The 21,298-nt window shown below is 37.6% G+C and overlaps 1 protein-coding gene across 1 annotated transcript in view; it reads right to left on the bottom strand.

Annotated features, from left to right (window-relative positions):
* Positions 1-21,298, bottom strand: part of HMCN1 (hemicentin 1) — a 446,768-nt gene that overhangs the window by 18,211 nt on the left and 407,259 nt on the right. The window contains exons 90-101 of the mRNA XM_019635448.1: positions 18,266-18,436; positions 17,923-18,093; positions 16,889-17,059; positions 16,548-16,718; positions 13,636-13,785; positions 13,222-13,359; positions 12,107-12,228; positions 10,645-10,882; positions 5,366-5,428; positions 4,247-4,366; positions 3,175-3,309; positions 604-717 (exon numbers count right to left, since the gene is read on the bottom strand). Of these exons, the coding sequence (XP_019490993.1) occupies positions 604-717; positions 3,175-3,309; positions 4,247-4,366; positions 5,366-5,428; positions 10,645-10,882; positions 12,107-12,228; positions 13,222-13,359; positions 13,636-13,785; positions 16,548-16,718; positions 16,889-17,059; positions 17,923-18,093; positions 18,266-18,436 (1,764 nt within the window). The remainder of the gene's footprint in view (positions 1-603; positions 718-3,174; positions 3,310-4,246; positions 4,367-5,365; positions 5,429-10,644; positions 10,883-12,106; positions 12,229-13,221; positions 13,360-13,635; positions 13,786-16,547; positions 16,719-16,888; positions 17,060-17,922; positions 18,094-18,265; positions 18,437-21,298) is intronic.

Below are 21,298 nucleotides of genomic sequence, written 5' to 3'. Positions count from 1 at the left end.
TCTTCATGAAAGAATGAAAGTGATGCAGACTGAGAAAGTGATTTCTTCAACTTTTCCACAGAAATTATACTTTTGGGGTTTAAGGATATTTTACACTAATATAGATGTGGTTATAGATAATCATCATGTAAAGTTAAACTGTTTAAATCTATCAAGGTATGTAACACACTTAATTTTAAAACAGAATAATAAAAATAAAAACATTGCTTCATAGAGCTGGTAGCCATACCAACCATTTCCTCCTCCTGGAAAAATAAAAATTTTATATATATGTGCATATATATATTATATATATTATACATAAGCTATTATCTATTATATATAGCTTTATATATGTATACATTATATATTATACTTCTGTAAAAAAAATGGAAAATGTAATAGGGAAAATGTTTAAAAAATGGTTATGTAATTAGAAAATAAAACCCCTAACGCATAGCATTTACTTAAACTTTGGTTTTGTATGGATTTTATATACGAGTATATGATGCATGGTAGGTATTCTATCCATAAATCAGGGTCAGGGCACAGCCATGAAGTAGATCAGGCACTATTAAGAAATTACAAAGAAGCATGCTTTTGAATTCAAAGACCTTTCCTCACCCATGCATTTTCTGCCTTTGAGCTGATACCCCGGTTCACATCCACAGTGAAAACTTCCTATGGCATTGAAGCAGCGGTGGTGACAGGGGCTGGATTCTTGACATTCATTAATATCTGTAAAATAAAACAAAACTTACATTATATTCTCTTAGGAAACTTGGGCTCATTTATCCCAAATCTTTAACATTTTCACAATCTTTGAAATTATCATGTTTAAGATCTTCCATAAAACGAATCCAATACAATTACTCTCATATAATCCACTAGACAACTGATAGAATTAATTGCTGGAGAGGGTATCTTCCTTCAATACTTCTCAAAGGTAGACATTTGCTAGTGACTCGGAACTATGCCAACGCAACACACCTCTACTTGAACTATTTTCCCGTACGGCTCCCACTCCTGTTTCGAGGAAGTGTCAGCCCTGGAATGTTGCTGACAGACTGGAATATGAAGATAGGAAAAAATAAGTACAAGCTAAGGTCTTCTGTAATATGTTCTGCAATTGACCTCTCTTGTCCCCATTTTTTCCGTCTTTATCACCTTGGGCCTGATTGGCTGCAGCAACCTTAGCGTTTCTCCTCATCTGTAGTCAGTTGACAAATTAATCTTCCCAAACACGGTCTGGGTCATTGTGTAATAAAAACAAGTGCAGGAGAAACTCCTCAAACTCGTGTGCACTTGCCTGTTTTTTTGCACCTTCTCCCCTCTCCTACCTTCTAGTCCCAGAAAGAGAGAGACCTCTGCTCCCACTGAAGTCCCTCAACTTGAGCTTTTGAGCTCTGCAGCCCATCTACTCTTTCCTCACCAAGAGGAGGATTCTGGCCCATTGCTCATTTTCTCTTCTTGTATATTTTTAAAGTCTTTCCTGTTTACTGTCATCTTTCTCATACCTTACAGGCATAACCAAAATTTCCTATCCTAACAAAATCCCTCTCTCGGGTCTATACTTATCTCAAGCACCTCCACTTATTTATTATTCTATTCCAAACCCTTCAAAAGAACAATGTACACTTAAAACCTATATAAATTTTGTAATACTAACCAATGCCACCCCAATTAATTTAATAATTTTTTAAAAATCACCATATTTAGGCTATTCACATTCTTTCATCCCCAAACTTGAGATTGCCAATGTCTTATTTTGTATCTGTTTTCTATTTGAGAATTTTTAATTTAATCTTTTGAAATCTGCACATGTTAATATAAATACATGAGTGTGATCATATACTTTAAACAGATGTTCTGATACATTTCCCTCTTTTGCTTGGTCTCTTATCATGTTTTACCCCTTGCCCGCTAACGCCAACCTAACCTGTATTATCTATCTAGTATAAATAATAACATATCTCTTCTGTGTATACACACACACACACACACACACACACACACACACATCTAAATATATAAATCCATTTCTTTTTTGTTTGGTTATTGTTTGTTCCCCTGTCACATAATTCTTTCTACACAGGTTACATGTACTTTTCTACTTCATGGTGTTCTCACTCAACAACTCCTCATGGAAATCCCTCTAACCCAAACAGTTGAGCTCTATTTTACTCTTTATAATGGCTGCACAATGGTTTATTGTGTGGATATTCTATAAGTCCTTCATTCCTTTTATTATTGACAGGCATTCAGTTTTGTACCCACTGTTTCTGCCTCAAGGAAAAATCCCTTTATTCATAATTGCTAAAACTTGGAAGCACCAAGACATCCTTCAGTTGGTGAATGGATAAATAAACTGTGGTTCACTCATACAATGGAATATTATTTCAGCACTAAAAAGAAATGAACGATCAAGCCACGAAAAAACATGGAGGAAACTTAAATGCATATTGCTAAGTGAGAGAAGCCAATCTGAAAAGGCTACATACTATATGACTCCAATATGACATTCTGGAAAAGGTAAAACTATGGTGACAGTAAAAAGATCAGTGTTTTCCAGAGGTTTGGGGGAAGGAGGGGTAAATAGATCAAGCACAGAAGATTTTTAGGGCAGGGAAACTATTCTGTATGGTACTCTAATGGAGGATACATGTCATTATTCATTTACCCAAACCCATAGGATGTACAACACCAAGAATGAATCCTAATGGAAACTATGGACTTTGGGTGATTACGATGCATCAATGTAAGTTCATCCTTGCTAAAAAAAAATGTACCACTGTGGTGTAGGATGTTGATAGTAGGCGAGGTGTGCATGAGTTGGGCAGGGTGTATATATGGAATTTCTTTACTTTCCACTCAATTTTGCTATGAACCTGTACCTGTTCTAAAGACTAAAATCTATTTAAAAAGTCCTGTAATAAATGTTCTTACAGTCTTATGCATTGGAGATTTTTATGAAATAGATTCTATTAGATCATGTTGTATAATCTCCTCTCTCAAATATAACAGGCAAATATTCAAAACCACTGTGCTGCAAATATTTAAAATCGCCATAAAATATTATAATGAAACATCACATCAAGAAGCTCAATCGATAAAAGTTTACTTTAAATGATTCAACGGGCAGGGTATCTTCATTCTTAGTATAATAAGGTAAAGCAAGGGCCTCCATTTTTATACCTTGACAACTCAGTCCATCAGAGGTTCTTCGAAAACCAATGCCACAGCGGACCACACAACGATAGGATCCAATGGTATTGTCACAATCCTGACCAGCGTGGCAAGTGTGTCCACCCAAAGCACACTCATCAATATCTGCAAGAAAGTGAGTCATTCAACCAAGGTGAGTTGAGGAAAATCAACCTTGGAGCCTGCAGTGAATGGGGATAAGAAAAGCAATTAACAGCACTTGAAAAATATATAAGAGCAAGAATGCTGATTTTTTTCTTTTATTGAGTTATTTCAGGTGGGTTAAATGGCTGACAAGCTCTCAGCAGCATGGTGTGATATCTTCACAGACTGACCCATCCATTAGACCACTTATAAACTAGGGGGCTTAAAAAATGTTACTTCTCCTTTGTGAGTCCTACTTTTCTCATCTATAAAATGGGGATAATAATATTGGTCTCCTGGCATTGCTTTGAAAATTAAAGGAAATAATGTACACAAGGTACCCAGTCCATACTGACACTCTGCAACTTATTCCTCTTCCCTCCCATACCCTGGCTCTGTCTGTCTTTTGCATTTAGAAGGGACCCTGCTTGGGCATAGAGGGAGAAATCCTTTGCTCTTTGCATCATTTTTTTAAATTATAAAACTAGATTCTCACACAATTTTAACTTTGAAGCATACTTAGTGTGTGATAGAAATGTTTTTTGTTCATGCTCCCAAAGTGTTACCAGGGTCGTGCAATTTACTTAAATTCATTATAACCTCTTTCTTCCTTAGTTTCATCATTGTAAAATGAGGGTGGTAACAGCCCTGCCTGCCTCTCCTCATTGTGTTGTGGGGAGTGAGTGTGTCACTTATAGGCAGCCCTGCCCCCAGAGTGCCCCACGTGAAGGTGGTGTCTGAGCAGTATTCCTCCACCTTTCTCACTTTCTCAACCTAAGGAAGACCTCTGATTGTTGCCAACGTGGGGGCAGAAAGACCAGGAAAGAAGAACATTGGTCTGTCACACTTTTCCTGGGGCGGAGACTGTCATGGTCATTGCTGAAGGGTGTCTCTTAGGTTCAGCTTTGTGAATAAATACCTTGACACGTTCTTCCATCTGCAGCTATGGTGAGGCCGTTAGGGCAGGAGCAGTAATAGGTCCCCATGGCATTGTGGCAGACATGGGAGCAGGGCGTCCCTGTTGCACATTCATCTTCATCTGAAAGAAGAAACAAAGAGGCCCGATTAGTATGTACACCCCCTACTTTGTAGGGGTTATTAAAGTTGGTGAAAATAGTTGTTTAAAGAGACCAGGGAATTGAATCAAATGTAAGAGAAATGCTCAAAGTGCCACAAAATGGAAACGCTGAATAAAAATTAATTTTTTCTTTATCAAATTATCTTTGATAGCAAATAGATGTTTAGATGAATTCTAAAACTATGATGATAACTAAGTGAAAAACACCATTTAATCATGATCTAAATGCTTTCTACCTACCTTAACTCGTTGCTCACCAACATTCCTAAGAGATAAGTGTTTTTGTTACTATCCTCATTTGCATGATAAAACGAGGAGCAAGGAGGTTTAGTAAATTGCCCAAGGTCACACAGGTCATGACTGGCAGAGCTAAGATTTGAATCTGGGCAGTACTGTTTCTAATGACCACGTTAAACCATGATACTACGTGACACTCCCTGCCAGCGAAAGTAAGGCTCTGTCTGCCTAAGCGACCTGGAGCTCCTCAAGCCACTGACTTAGCTGTTTACTCACCTGGAACTCTCTTGTGCTGGCACTTGGATGAGACAAAGCTGTTTTAGTCATTAGTCTTTGGCCCACAGTCCTGCCCTAGCCCACAATTGAGCAACTCTAGGGTTGGGTAACTTAGAGTTGAATTATTGCTCTTTTGTACCCATGGCCATCAAGTGGCCAGAGTCCAATGTTTTGTCCCCATGCTCACTTGATTGTGGCCAAACTGAAAAAGCACGGGCTTTGTGACTATCTTACATTCAAATCCAGTTCTGCCTCTTGATAGCTCAGTGATCTTAAGCGCTACTTAACTTCTTTACATCTCAATTTACTCACCTGTAAAAAGGGACATTTATAGGACTATTGCAAGGATTAAATTTTATAGCAAAATGGCAATAGATATCCATTAAATGGTATCCATTAGTAACATTTTACTATAAACAAAAATGCACTGTTTATTTCTATACTTACCAGTACAAAAGGGTCCAAGTGAGTCTAAGGCAAACCCAGAGGGGCATTGATTACTGCGCTCACCTACCGCAGAGAGAAAGGTAAAATTAACTGGCTTGTTAGAAAGTTAGCACCTTGTTTCTTTCCAGTACAGTCTTCCCTGGGAAGATGGAATACATGACACAACAAATGCAATGAAAGGAAAACAAGCAGGAATGGAAACCTTTTCCTGTTTCTCAACCAAGAACTAAATGAATCATAGTCTACAGATTGTGGGCAAGCAGCCATTGGAAATGAATTTTCCTTTTAAGTTGTCTGCATTAATCAAACAAAAATTAAATAAAATTATTCTGTGATAATGAAAAAGGACCGGAGACCAACGTGTATGCCTGGCATGACCACGCCTACTCTTCCAGTCATTTCTTATTTTGTTCTAGAAGTAGGAATGCTATTTTCAAGCTACTTAACATAATTTATGCCCTGTGAAAAACAGGAACTCTAAGGAAGAAAACTTCTCCATGTGTGGATCTCCTCCGTTTGCAAGGTAGAGCATCTGGGTCTAAGTCCCTATGTGTGACCAAGTGTCTCCTTTTCCATGTAGTCAAAAGAAAAGGAAACAGGCACATTGTGATAGAACAAATTTAAGTTAGACACACACACAAAAAACCCCAAAACAACCCAAAACTAAAAACCAAAAAAAAGCATATTAATGAGAATAAGCAGGTTTAGTCAGGGAATCTCTTTCCTTAGAAAGTAGCTGTGTCTTGGCTGGTTGAAGCAGTTCAGCAAATATTTTGCAAACATTATTGACCTGCAGAAACATAAATGAAACTTATCTTTCAAGTTACCAAAGTGAATACACACACACACACACACACACACACACACACACACACACACTCATACCTTAAAAGACAATCGTTAGTATAACAAATTTGTCCTAAGGGAAATTCTATTTCATTTGTATCATATATTCAATTCAGAATCAATCTCTTAGAAATTGTCTTAGACTTTTCTTTCAATTCTAAATGCATGATACTGTGTCTATTTTTATTATTGTTTTTGGTGCTCTTCCTAGAGGGAGTCTGGGCATTAGTTAATCTTTCAGGTTCAATCTACTTTGGGGAGTCTCTGATTACAATATTGTTTGATCCCTGCTGAGGACATGAAACAGCTCAAAACGGTTTTGTATATTTAGAGGGTGAAAGAAACACTACTCCAATGAAAACATTTCCTTGGCTAGAAAACTGGAGTCCTATTCGCTATTCCTAAGCAATCAAATTGCTTAAAACCCTGAAGAGAAAGCAGAGGTTCATGATCTATTCCTACCCTGACTGTAAAAATGACCCTCAGAGTATCCAAGTCCTCCTGCCCCTGCAGGGAACGGAAATAGGATGGGAGGGATAGAACGGTCTCGAGGATGTTGCTAAATGATTGTTGAACACAGTCGGTGTCTCACACAGTAGTACTGTGAGCTTCATGTGCTTTATTTCATTAAAACCTCACAACTCCCTTGCTCCCATCATAACTGATTTTCAGATGAGGAATTAGAGACTGAGATTATATAAATTGCCTAAAGTCAAAGGCCTAACATAAGCTGGCAGAAGGGTTTTGATGCAAGTCTGCTTGACTTTCAACTACTGAATCCAACAATACAACTCAGGCACTGATTTATAACATAATTCATGCTTCATTTTTATTTATTCACTTATTCAAAATGGGAAAGACATCTTCCATTAGGTGGCATTTGGGAAACTTTTTTGGAGATAACTTTGTTTGTCATAATGATAGGGGAGCCTATCAAAATTTAGTGAGAAAGGCAGTCCCAGGGACAAGTTTTAAATTACTACAACATGTAGGATAACAATGCAAGATGAAGATTTGTCTCTTGCTCTGAAAGATTTTCATGAAGTGAGAGGTGTGTTTGTAATTATCTAAGGTTAGAGCCCATCTTCCATATATTAAACATTTTTTGAGTGTGATTAAATTATACAATGAATTTTCTAAGAATGCTACTGTCATATAAATTGATGGTTGACTGTACATTGTTTTATTCAGAACATTACCAAAAATTACTCAATGTTTAAAAAATAATCACACTGGGGCTCTATACATAGGTTTGACCGTCTGAACACTTCTCTCTTACCTTGCATGGTAGTAATGTCTAAAGATTTGCACATTGAAATACATCATATTTTGTTTTAAACTATTTTCCTTTTATTTATTTATTCTTTATATTAAAGTATGTTATTTGAATTATATTAGTTTTTAAATTTTGACTTAGTAGGGGGAAATGCAAAATATTTGTTTGTGTTATAGTGAAGTATGATAATTGTAGAAACTTTGAAAAGTATAAAATTCCCTGCAACTTTGTCACTTGGATAAACTATTGCCAACATTTTGATGTTTTTCTCTCTGGTCACTTTTATAAGCATGCCCTTCGAAATTTAAGTTAGGATCTTTCATAGACTAATAGCCAAACTTTACTGATCATAAGATCTCTTGGTGAACTTATTAAAAATATAGACCCTTTGGTCCTATCTCAGTCAGAATCGCCAAGGGAGAAGCCTGGGAATCTGTGTTTTGAACCAGTATAAAAGTTTCCTTATAATTAGAGTGGTGTGGGCAACCCAGGTTAGAATCATATTGTGTATGTATTGCTTTTCAATTCCTATTATGTCATGTACATTCTCCTTTGTCACTTATTTATAGTTATATTGTCAATACCTAGAACAGTGTCTGGTACACAGTAGACAATAAACCAATATTTTTAAATGAACAGAGCAAAATATAAGATTATTTTAATGACTGAAAGTTTATCATACAGCTGTGCCATCATTTACATATTTACCTTTATTTCTAGGGCATTTATTATTGGCCATTGCTGTGATTTTCTTAGGGCAGACCTCTAAAATGAGATAACTAAAAAGATGTGAAGATGTGAAAGTCTACTGACACATACTGCTTTCTAGAAATGATTAACAGATTTACAACCCCTGCTGGCAGAGTGTGAGGGAGTTCATTTCCCCATACCTCTTCAACATTGGTCATCACATTTTTAAATCTTTGAATGATAGTTGAAAAATGGTACCTCACTGTTTCAATGAGCATTTCTCTGCTTATTGCTGAAGTTAAACAACTTTTGATATTTATTTTGTCATTATTGCTTCTCCCTTTATGCATTTCCTTTTCATAGCCTTTGTGTATTTTTCTACTGGGGTGTTTGCCATTTTCTTATTGATTTTTAAGAGCTTTGTGTATATTTTAAGGTTAATCATAGTTGTCTATAATATGTAATGTAAATATTTTTTCTTAATGTATATTTACCTTCTCAATTTTGTATTTTTCTTCCATGAAGATGTTTTAAAAACTTTATTTGTAGTTAAATTTATTTCTTTTCCTTTATTGTTTCTGATATCTTCTTTGTTTAATTTGTAATAGTAACATATCCTATAATTACATTTTAAAAACAAATCCATTTGATTTTAAAGATATAAATTTAAAAAAAATTATATTGATTTATATTCTGAGTTCTCTTGACCAGCAGTTTCCAAATGACACTGTGCAGACCAGATATATTAAAATCACTTAGGGGCTATTAAAAATACAAACTCCCAGACCCTACCTTGGTCTAACTAAACCCAAATCTTTGTGCCTAGAAATCTGAAAGTTCTTGTTGATTCTGACTGCACCATAACCATACCTCTAGTCTAGGCCCAACATAGAAGAGAAAGAACTTTCTAGTTAAGCAACCAAGAATGCAAGCTCGCCCCCTGGTGGTCACTTAAAAATAAATGCAGGTACACAGCTCTTGGAATTCTCAAGGAACAAAGGGCACACATATCAGATGTAATTCACAGAATCATAGTATCTAAGGGGTGTAAGGGGTTTTAAATGTCCTACAGTGTGTTTCCTTCTATCGTGGGACCCAAATCTCCCCAAAAATCATTACAGGTACCACGAAGACCTTCAAGCCATGTCAGGCTCAGAGGATTTATATAACTGGGTAGAAACTGTACATGGCTTTCTAAAAATCATCTTAACTCCTCTAGTCCCAGATGGTATAAATTCATTTTTAACCAAACTCTTGTGCCAAATTATCTTTTAAAAAATTAGATGGAGTAGTAGAAAAAGTAGAAACAGAGGTTAGATTTGAAAAGTAGGTGTTATTGGGGAAGAGAAGATATAATTATTTATTCCAGTGGCTCTTTACTTTTGTCCAAGTGACTTGATCACGCATGACAAAAGTAAAATGAGGTATTGGTGGTGACATGTGGGTGGAGAGGAATGGGGCTATGGGCCTACTGGTATGAGGCCTCATAAATCTGTGATTAGCTCAAAAACTATGAACACATACTCCTAGATTATAACGACCTCAATTTTAACAAAGCAGTTCTAACTGAAGAAGAAAATAATCATATGCGCAACCGATGAAAACAAGTGGTAAAACTAAAATTTTAGAGTATCTTTTGAGCATGATCAAACAAAATGATGCTGTTTAAAATCTACTTGGATCTATTTTAGGAAAGCCAGCACAGAGTGAAACACACACTCACAAGGCCGCTCTGAATCGTTTTAAGTGTACTGAGGAAGTCTAAGGTTCAAAGTTAAATAAAGCCTTTCAAACAGTTAGTGTCTACAACATGAACTATATACAAGTATCTCCTACCATCAAAACCCCAAGGAATATGGCATGCTAATGGTTGTGGTGTCTCTTATAATTGAAAAGGAAATATCGGGTATAGATACATCAAAGGACTGCATAACATAGGGAGACTGCTGAGATCACTGGTTATAGAACCAGGCTTGGAAAATGGAAAGCAGTTCAAAATTTATAACTTCCAGGAACAAGAAATGACAATTGGAATGCTGATGATTGCTGCACTGCTTTTAAAATATGGAAATTTATTTTTGGACTAGTTTATGTTAAGACACCTTGACAATGCACTTTTCCTTGGCAAAATATAAAATTCAGAACATGAATAAATGGACTTTATTACCCAAAGAAAAATCATTCTGACAGGATATGTGCATATTTTTAAACCTCTCTGCACATACAGAATAGAATAACAACTCCACTATACTATAAGAAGAAACATATTAATAAAACAAATGCTTTAGAACTCCCGCTGGACTGGCTTTACCACAGGGCTTTACCACCACGAAACACACAGACAATATACACAAAAAACCTGATGGCATCGTGTTTGGTCCATGCCTCCATACCCTTATTTTGAATGGCATCAATGCAATTCTTTTACCCTTTTAGATATATCTGGACTTGCCTTCAAGCAAATTACCTTTGGAAATTGAAGCGTGAATTTTAAAATCCAATGTCTCTTCTAACTGGTTGTAGTCAGATTCCACAGAAGATGCATGAAGTGTTTCTACCAAGAAAGGCATTCTTCCTTGTGCCTGATCATAGAAAACAGTGTGGTTCCACGTGTATGGGACGCCGATGCCATCGATGGTGAACAGCCGGGTTGAGTAGGCATACAGCTGTCCGGGGCCTGTTTGAATGTAGTCTTCTGTATAATCCTAAGAAGGACAATATGGATTTGAGGATCAGCATGACTCATCCTTCAGTATGAGATGCAAAATGAGAAAAAAGAAACACTTGGGGGCTAAAAGTATATAGTTCTAAATAAAATTGTAATTATACAGGAGTGTTCAGAAATAACATGTGAGCCTTTTAATGACTATGATAGTTTCATCGTTTTGCTGTCAGAAATGATAGTTGAATAGGGACTCAAAGCTGTAGGTCAAGAGCAAAGAAACGATGTGCAAGGATGACTGTTATAATATTATTTTGTAATTTCAGAAATTTTATGAATGATACATAAACACGTTTATGCAAGAGTTAGTATTTTCTTTGTAGAAAATTAAACAGATTACTTAAATGAACATAAGCAGTGATCTTAGTCCTAATAAAACCACTAAGAATTTGTAAATATTTGTCCCTGAAGATTGTTTTTTAATTCAATTTATTGGGGTAGCATTGATTAATAACATTATATAATTTTCAGGTGTACAAGATAATAATTCAACATCTGTGTCCTCTATTGATGCTCCCCACCCAAAATCTAGTCTCCTTCGCTTCCATATATTTGTCCCCTTTTTCCCCTTCACCCCCCCAACCCCCTTTCTCCTTTGGTAACCGCCATTCTCTTGTCTGTATCCATGAGTATGAGCTTGTTTTATTAGTTTGTTTGTTACTTTTTGTTTTATATTCCACATGTAAGTGAAATCATATGGTGTTTGTCCTTCTCCATGTGACTTATTTCACTAACATAATACCCTCAAGATCCATCCATGTTGTTGTAAATGGCAGTATTTCATCTTTTTTATGGCTAAGTAGTATTCTATTATCTCTCACTCTCTGTCTCTGCCTCTGTCTGCATCTCTCTCCATATATATATATATATATATATATATATATATATATATATACACACACACACACACACACACACACACATAGTGTGTCCATCGACAGATGGTTTAAAAATTATGTGATTTTATATATATATATATATATATATATATATATATATATATAAATATAAATATATAAACGTTGTTTCCATGTCTCAGCTATTGTAAACACAGACAGCCATTTCCAACCTCAGTGGTTTATACATTTACTCCCCAGGGTGAACAAGGCAAACTACCCAAGTTCTGTCTGCTCTTTCCGTGGTTCTCTGACAGCTACTTGTACCATTACTCCGGTAAACAGCGAAGGCAAGTTATCTCGACACTTACCTTTACAGTGACTTCAGCAGGGGACTGAAGCTGCAGGACGTAGCCACTCACAACGATATCTAACAGCAAAGCTCCATCGGAATCCAGGCCCCGAGCAGCGTGAGTCATCCGTAAGATTTCTCCTGGGGATTACAATGCATTCATTTTCTCAGCGAAAGCTATATGGTTTGTGTAAGCACAGAGATTTACCTTACCTTCCAGCTCAGCTGTTATTTTACTTAAAGCTTGAATAAACATAGACAATAAGTGAATTAAATTAGCCCTTAGCCCCCAAATTAAACTTAGGGTTATTGAATTAAGTTTGTTCTAACATCTCTTTTTTATATAGCAAAAATGTAGCATGTAATTATGTGAAGGATTCCACACTTCAAAACGTAAGCAATAGCTCATGTGAGAAGGGACAGGCAGCTTCACCGGGTGGACTGGCAATGACCTCAAGTGTGGCCACAGAGCTTTGTTCTTTCAGATGTTTCAAGAAGTAGCAAAAGGGCATCTTAGTAAGTGATGGCCATGAAGAAACCCACTTGTCTTCTGGGCTGATTAAAGCTGTGTCTTCCCTCAGGCCTTCTTCTTTAAAGGCCATTGAGGCTGGCCACCTTCGATGAGACTCAGAAGTCTACAAAAACCTGTATTCACTTGGAAGTGTCATGAATCGCTAATGCATATTCATTAAGACTAAGGATAAAGTGAAAAGCCTTTCGAATTGCTTGTTTTATTCACACGTGTTTGATAAGAACCCCTATAAGGTATTCTAATTGAATCTCAGGTTCATACACAAAAACCTTTCATTAATAGCAATGACTCATTTTCCTATTCTGCCCTTTAAAACCCACTCTAAGGATTTAAGGAGAAAAGATACAAAAAATAAGAGGAAAAGAGTTTCAGGGTATAAAAATCACTACACTGTTTGAAAACACATGGCTTCTAAGAGACCCAAGTCAGTAAAAATTTACAGGGAACTATGAAATTGCTTTTATATCATTTATGATAAGATTGCATCTAAAACTTTGGAATGATTCTCCATGGGAACATATAATGTATTTCTCTTAACCACCAACTTTTAAAGCAATCGTTTTTTTTATAGTAACAGAATATTAAGTTCAGTTGGCACTAACCAGTTGCAAATTCCACTTGGGTTTCTCTCTTGAAGACTGCGTTGGTGAGGGTAAAGCCATTGACTGCTTCTCCTATTTCCTTTGCTGTTGTCCAGTAAATGGGATTTAAAATAGAAACTATCTTTCTCATTGCTGCACCTACAGAAAAAAAGGATAAATAACGTGACAAAGCACAATATTTATAGTTCATTGTTATTATTGTCTTCATAGCATGTTATTCATAAGGATGAATCCTAAATAATCTTTAATAACAAAATAAATACCAATATCTCATATGTCTCTAAGGACTGTTATACTGATCATTTAGTAGTAGCATATTCTACAAATTTTAAGTGGAAATAATAAGATTAAGAATAATATATACATTTTTATAAAGAGGCTTATTAACAACTTTTTATAAGCAAAGAGACTTACCAAGACTGCGAGGCACGTTGGAAATTTTGGCATGTACTATTCTAGTATCAGAGGTAGGGCTATCTGTTACTGTGGCGTTAAGGAAAGCAATTCCAAATTCAACATCATTAATATTTCCAATAACACTTCCTCTGGCTCGCTGGGGCCCACCTATTGGGGGAAGGAAAAACATTCCTGGATAAGGAAATAATTTCATCAACATTATATGGGAGGAAAGAAGGCCAGTATTCAAAGATGCTACAAATCTTCTCTCAAACATTTAAAAAGGATCATATGACAACTGAATTTAAGAGTGTAATAAATAAACTTTCAAAACATTCTACTCTCATGTAACACTCATCATCTCACATAAATCTAGGATCCTTCCAATCTATGCACATCATAACATTATTGCACAACCCAAAGAATACAATCAGTGCCCAGTCCCAAAGCCAAAATAAAGTGTGTGTTTGTTGATGGTGATGAAATAATGAGAATAATGAGAGCTTACTGAGCATGTCATGCAATGCAGTGAGCACTTAATATGTGTTAACTCTTCTAATCCTATTAAAAAATCTGATAAGGTAGTTTTAAAAAGCCACAGATTGCAGGCGAGGTAAAGTTCAGAGAAACCAAGTGACTTTTCCATCAGTACACAGCTAGGAGTTGGTGGGGAGTCTGAATACAGATGTGCTTGGCATCAAAACCCCTGTCCTTTCATCTATTGCTTCCTTCATAGAGCGAAAGGAGGGATCACCAACAAGACAGCTCCTAAGCCTTGTGACAGGTCATTGCCACTACCAAGGTGGCATATCTAAGGGGTATCATTCAGTCTTGGGTTCCAGATGTAGGGCTTATTAAGTTCTTCATATTACATATATACTGGAAAATGCTTGAAAAAAATTTGAGAGGGATATTGTACTTTTAACAGTGCTGCAAAATTCATACCAAGACAATCAGGCTGAAAAATAATTATAAATTTTTTTTAAAAGTATCTCTACAGTAATTTTATGCCTTCTTTCCATTGTTCAACAAAATTATTGGCAACTAAGACAGAATAGGCAGTTAATGACCGTTTCTTAAATGAATTGCATGCTTTGATAAGAGACAAACATATTGAGAAGAAGTGGATAGTAAAATTCATATTTATAATTTGATGGCTTTTAATTGAATATATTTAAAAATAATCACCAGGTGTTTCAGGTATTGTTATCATGTATGATATACTGGGGAGAAATATAATTGTATTCAATCTCAGAAAAGTCAATAAGTACAGTATTTCACCATTTTAATTTATATGACTGTGATTATTAGGGAGAGAAAACATTTTCTCCACATTGATTCAGTCTTCCTGTTCTGAACTGCATTCATTTGCTCATCAAGTATTGAGGATACAACGGTAAGAAAGAGAAAAAGACATGAGACCTGTCTTCATAGAGCTTATGTCTGAATAGGGGCAAAAGAAATTAATTAGGATTCTATAAATACATGTAAAATTGAAATGTACTAATGTATAGGGAAATAAGAAAAGAAAGTGAAAATTAAGTGGAGATCTAAGGAAAGTTATGTCTTAACTGAGCCAGGGGAGGCAGGAAACAGGTTTTCCAGGCAGAGAAAACATCACCCTTTGGGGAGATGGTTGCTTGCTACATCTGAGAGCTTAGAGAGTGATGGGAACTGCACTGAAAGATGATATGGGAAGGTAGATAGCAGGGCCAATCAGGACCTGGTGGACCACTTTGTTTCTTATCTTTAGTCCTAAGCAAGAGGAATAGAAGGATCACTAATTCACTTAGTTCTTTGGGTTATTCACTAACAAGAGTGGCCTCCCATTGTGGTCTTAGTTCCCTTGTTTCACGGAGGACCTTGAGGCCTAGTTCTCAACAGATGTCTCCTGGTTCTGGCTACCCAGCTGGAATCCTTGAGACTTTCTGCCAAACTCTGTGATCCAAACTGTCTGCCTATTTGGACTTACTTCTGTCACTGGGGCCCTGGCACCACCGGAGGCTGAGCTACAAAAACACCTCTGCTGAACCTGGAATTGTCACCATGCTTACATGGTAGAGCCTGAAAATCCTTGGCAATCAGTGGATATATTGAGAAGAAATGTTGAGCAGTTGATTGATAGACACTTACCTTTTTAGCTTGTCTAGATCCTACAAACCTTTTCATAGGGCTCCTTGCTCTTTCTGAGCCTTCTTGATTTCCAGGGATACTTTATTTCTAAAGCAACCTTAAAGCTTTGGAAAGTCCAGTCATTTCTCAGCACTTCAACAATGTGAAACTGTTCTTTCTGGTCTTCTTAGAGCCCTTAGAAAGTCTGTCCTCTGAGACAAGCACCCTTAGCATTATTCACCATCTCTTAGGACTCCAGCAAACTCTTTCTAAGGCCCTAAGTTCCAGAATTCTGACTTTGTTCCTTCTAAATTTTGACATTACTTACAATATCTGGCCTTGTTGCATGACTTGAGTTATGGTAGTTGAACTCTCCCTAATCTTTTTCCTTGAACTGAACTGGCCTCTATTGTACTTTCCACACTCTTGTTCTCCATATTTCCACCTGTGAAATAACAGCCTCCGATTGTTTATTTCTGTTAGATATTCAGTTTCTGCCCCACCCTCATTTTTCAGCCTGGCTTTCCCTGCTAACCACTCCCTTCCATCCTTCAGGCCCAGGGCTACTATTTATGGCTGTGAAGACCACATCCTTTTACAAGGGAGCCAGGAAGGGGGCAAACAGAGGCTAAAATCCAGCCACAAGCTTTGGTGTAGAGCTGTACTAAGTAGAGGGGGGAAAGTGCATGTTTCCTAATTCTTTATCCCACTGGCACTGTTTTGTAAGTTGTGGGCTCAGAGTGACACCTTTTTTAATTTGCAGAAAGGCTATAAATGTGCTAGCAATAGTTCTGCCAAAGTCTAACTTAGTTGCTTACCTGGGCATGCTTGTATATTGCATCTGGATACCTGAGTAGAATCTCCTGGACAGGGGCGACCACTTTTGAACGGCTCTGGATTGTTGCACAGCCGTTTTCGGGTCTTTTCACCTCCTCCACAAGAGGCAGAACACAGGCCCCAGCTATGCCAGTTTCCCCAACTTCCATCCACTGTGAACAAGAATGGACTGGTCAATACTAACAAATCATTCTTAATATTCACACTTAGGGTGACCTTGCCTATACAGCTTTCATGTTAAGATCTGAAATGACGGTGCTGTTATAACGAACACTAAACAAAATGCTTTATTGGCTCTTCTGCCAGGGGTTGGGGGGCTTACCAGGACACATATCAGCGTTGCATCTCTGGATCTGGGAGTCTGGCCCCCCACAAGCTCTTCCTCCATGGGAGGGCCGAGGGTTGTCACACGTGCGGTAACGCCGCATTTGTCCTCCGCCACATGACCGACTGCACCCTCCCCAGCCACTCCAAGGACTCCAGTTACCATGAGCTACAACACAGAACATTGGGAAAGGGCTAGACAATGACATTCATCCAGAAAGTAGAAAAAGGTTTCCCCCAGGAACTGAAAAGAAACATACATATCTGTAAATAGGCAACTTCCAAAGGTAGGTGGCTTAGCTGTTGTTTTGACCAGAAACTGGGTGTACATTCCAGCGACTGTGCAATTCCATTTAACCCTCTGTCAGGTGCAACTGATCTCAAAGATTTCATTACACACACATTTCCAAATATCTAACAGTTAAGTATTGTGACTCATCGCTTCCGTATCTTCCCCCTCTACCGTCACCTATCGCCAGTCGTGTTTGTGACTTAGTAAAGACGTATTTCATAGCGGCATCTTTGTGTGCGATGAATCTGTGAGATCAGTTGTGCATGACGGAGGGTTCATATACATTTATTGAGTCTTACAGTGTTCCACGAGCTGAAGGATATGAATGAGACAAAGTCTCTGCTCTTGATGAGTCAAGGTTATAATATTCAAGATACCAATGGATTCGGATGCTGCTAGGGTCTAAAAATCTAGCTTGGTAACTGAATTAAGGCAATGAGCTGCCTGCTTGCCTCCATAAAGAAGGTATCAGCATCATTAACAGTTAGTATGGAAGGGTGCCCTTATCCCTGCACTCTGCAGCTGGTCCTATAGAGCGAACGAAACGGGACACAGCCCCTCGCTGTAGAAATCAATCACATCTATGGAACTATACAGACATAACAGCAAACCAGACAACGTGTTGATATCCTAAACCAGAGGCAGACAAATCAAGGCACAGAATATTATAACTTTGAGGACTTAAAGCCTTACGGAACTTTAAGAAAGTATAATGTTGACTCACTATTTCCAACACTCACTTGGACATGGGTCAGTATTGCAAAAATCACTCTGGACATCACTCCCTTCACATTTGTTTCCGCCATACTGGGGGATGGGGTCAGAGCAGTCCCTTGTTCTCTGTCTGGCGCCTCCTCCACAGGACACCGTACAGGTACTCCAACTGGCCCAAGTGGCCCATTTCCCATGAACTGGATGGAGGAAAAATGCAGGTGCTCTGTTACTACTTACAAATGATTGGTTAAACTCTGGGCACTGTTAGGTTGAGTGATGTTCTTATGAACATAAATTCTTATGGACGCGCTACTTACATAAGAGGTAGATGTTAATTTATGAAGGGTATACACTTTGTATTTCTCTTACCTGGACAGTGTCTTTCGTTGCAAACTTGCATCTGTGTTTCTGCTCCGTCACAGTAGGATCCACCAAACGAGGGCGGTGGGTTATTGCACAGTCTTGCTCTTGTCTGGGTACCCTTCCCACAACTTCTGCTGCATGCGCCCCATGGCTGCCAAGCGCTCCATGCTCCATGAACTACAAATATCCCAAGAGACAGAGTTTCAAGCCACAGAACCATGTTTGTTAAAAAGAAAAAATGATATAAGTAAATGAGCTCAATAATGAGTTCATTGAGTCCCGAGTCTAAAAATAATTGAAAATGAACCAAAGAAAACATAAATGATGTTCTTCCTTTCTTCTTCGGGTTAGAGTTTCATGGTAATTAGTGTCTATAGGGAAATTTAGAAGGCTAATTTTAGAACCTAATGCCAAAATAAATGATCTTGATGCTTAAAATTATCTGAAGGGCTATCTTTGTTTTTTTTTTTAAGATTTTTATTGGGGAATTGGGGGATAGGAACAGTGCTGGGGAATTGGGGGAAGGGGAACAGACAAGTTGCTGTCGTTTTGTTCTTCAGCCTAGTTGTGGAGGACGTCGCTTCACTGGCCCAAGTTGGCACCATCATTGCGCTCTTCCTGGGCGAGGCAGATCAGTCGCCGGCTTCTGGACGGCCACTCACTGTGGCTGCTGGCCACTCATGCTGGCTGCTGGCTACACATGGTAGCCCATGGCAACCCACTGCCACAGGGACTGCAGCCTATGCCGTCGCTGACGACTCACGGCAGCCCAGCTCCAGGTTGAGCTGTTGTTCAGCATCTTAGCTGTAGAGGGCAGTGTCACTGGCCCTCATATGTGGGATCCGAACCCGGGGCCCTCTGGCATTCCAAGCCAGCTCTTAACCATCGCACCACTCGGCCAAGCCACTGAAGGGTCGATAAAATTTTATGGAACTACCAGATGTAAACACAATCTGAGTTTTTAAATCCTAGGTAAGTATTTGACTGTGCTCTGTGCCCTAGGGGGAAGGGAGGGAACCAGAATAGGAGCAAGGCTGTATAGTAGATCGAGATGCAGTTATGGACAAACCAATGTCTCCACAGTGATAATTTGTACCCTGGGCTGCAAGACCACATTTTTCAGGGGCCTGATTCAGTTTTGTGTTTAAAAATGCACTTGGATATTTTAACAACATGATGATTTGTGCAGTTATAACTCTTTGAAAAATTTTTCTCCATTACATAATGTTCATGAATTAAAAGTTCTGAATAACACACTCACTTGCTTCCGAAACAACAGAAAAAATTGACCAGTATTTTCCAAGGAGTTCTGTGAAAGCCTTCCATTTGTTAACTAACATATTACACAATCTAGCCACAAGATTGGAACAGCCTTACGCTTCTTACCAGGTGCACGGGCTGAGAATGAACATTATGGATTCTCTTATGTGTAAGTCAGTATCAGGTTGGGCTTTTGCTTTAAGGGTAATTTCTAGATGTGGGGCTCATAAAGTATGTTTTTGTTGTCACCCAGTTTAATCAAGATATGAACCAAAATAGGGCCTTAAGGCCTGTGTCTAAATAGTCTCTTCACAACCTATAAGACACCAGAAGAATATGTTGAAAACCAATAATGAAATTACCATTTGGTTGCCTTGTTTAGAAACTATTTTAAAACACATCTTGCATTTTCTTTTCATTAATTGTTTTCTAATTGAGTTGACCTATCTTTGTCGATACAGGCAAACAGAGTGAATTTATTTTAGCTGACAAGAATTTGCACTAAAATGTATTTGAGTTAACCTAAAAGGAAAGAAGAAAGCCTTTAAATATATGGCAGATATCTTTATTAATTCAGGTAGTGGATGCTCATAATCCTTATATTTGGACTATGTGATCTAAAAAATTGTGCTGTACCAATTGTTTTCATGTTCTGTTTTCAAGGCTGTTGGTTAATGAAAGCCCACACCTCTTACAATATAAAGTCTTATAGCACAGATGTATTTTTTATTAAACGATTACAATGGGGCGATCTTTATTCATTTATTATCTACCTAGTTTCTATTACATATAAATAGAGGTCTTTAGCTGAAGAGCGTTTATTTTTTTCATCAATATATAAAACCTTAACCAGATTGAACTTCGTGACATAAAATGTGGTAGAGTTGAAATGTTTCTTCTATGTGAATGGAATGATATCAAGAAAAAAGGAAGAACATCATGGTGTTTAAATAATACCAAAGAGGACAACTATGGGGGAATTAATATATAAGAAAAATGTGAAGTAGAACACATGACTTTGTTGTTACACTATGCTGCAGTTCTGATTCTGGAAAGGAAATAAAACAGGGAGCTAAGGGCAGGGATTTTGGCCCGGACGCCCTGGGTCTGGAGGATAACAGTGTCTGGGCCTTTACTAACTGAAATCCCACATGAGTTCCCTGGGTTCTGTGTGCTGAGTCTATAATCTGCAAAGTGTGGATAATTAAAGAGTCTACCTCACTAGGATTAGGGTGAGGAATAATGAGTTTATAGATGAAAGATGCTTGGCACAGTAAGTACTGCATACATGAGAGCTACGAGCTAGTGTGGCCATTCTTTACTCAAAGTTCTCAACGATTTTCAGAAAAGACGCTTTTAAAAATGCTCATTCTTCAAGTCTTCTGTAAGAATATATATATACCGGGGGTGCCAAAAAATGTATACACATTTTAAGTGATGTTATATATGCTCCAGCAGTAGTTCACTATAATCAGAAGTGTTTGGATGCTGATGGTAACCACTTTGAGCACCCCTTGCAATTGAAGAAGTCAAACATGACTTGTATTCAGCTTCTGTTATCCGTATATATTGAGTATCGGTATATATTAAAATTAACACAGTTTTTTCCTTTCTTAAAATGTGTATATATTTTTTTGGCACCCTCTGTGTATATATAGGCGATATAGTATTTTGACATGTAAAATTATATATCAATAAATATATATATATATATATATAAATATATACATGTATATATGTATATATGTGTGTGTGTTTGTGTGTGTGTGTGTGTGTGTA

Source organism: Hipposideros armiger, unplaced genomic scaffold (assembly GCF_001890085.2).
Source record: "Hipposideros armiger isolate ML-2016 unplaced genomic scaffold, ASM189008v1 scaffold_22, whole genome shotgun sequence".
Taxonomy (NCBI): domain Eukaryota; kingdom Metazoa; phylum Chordata; class Mammalia; order Chiroptera; family Hipposideridae; genus Hipposideros; species Hipposideros armiger.
The sequence above is the reverse complement of the archived record's forward strand: the minus strand, read 5'-3'. Positions and strand labels throughout refer to the sequence as shown.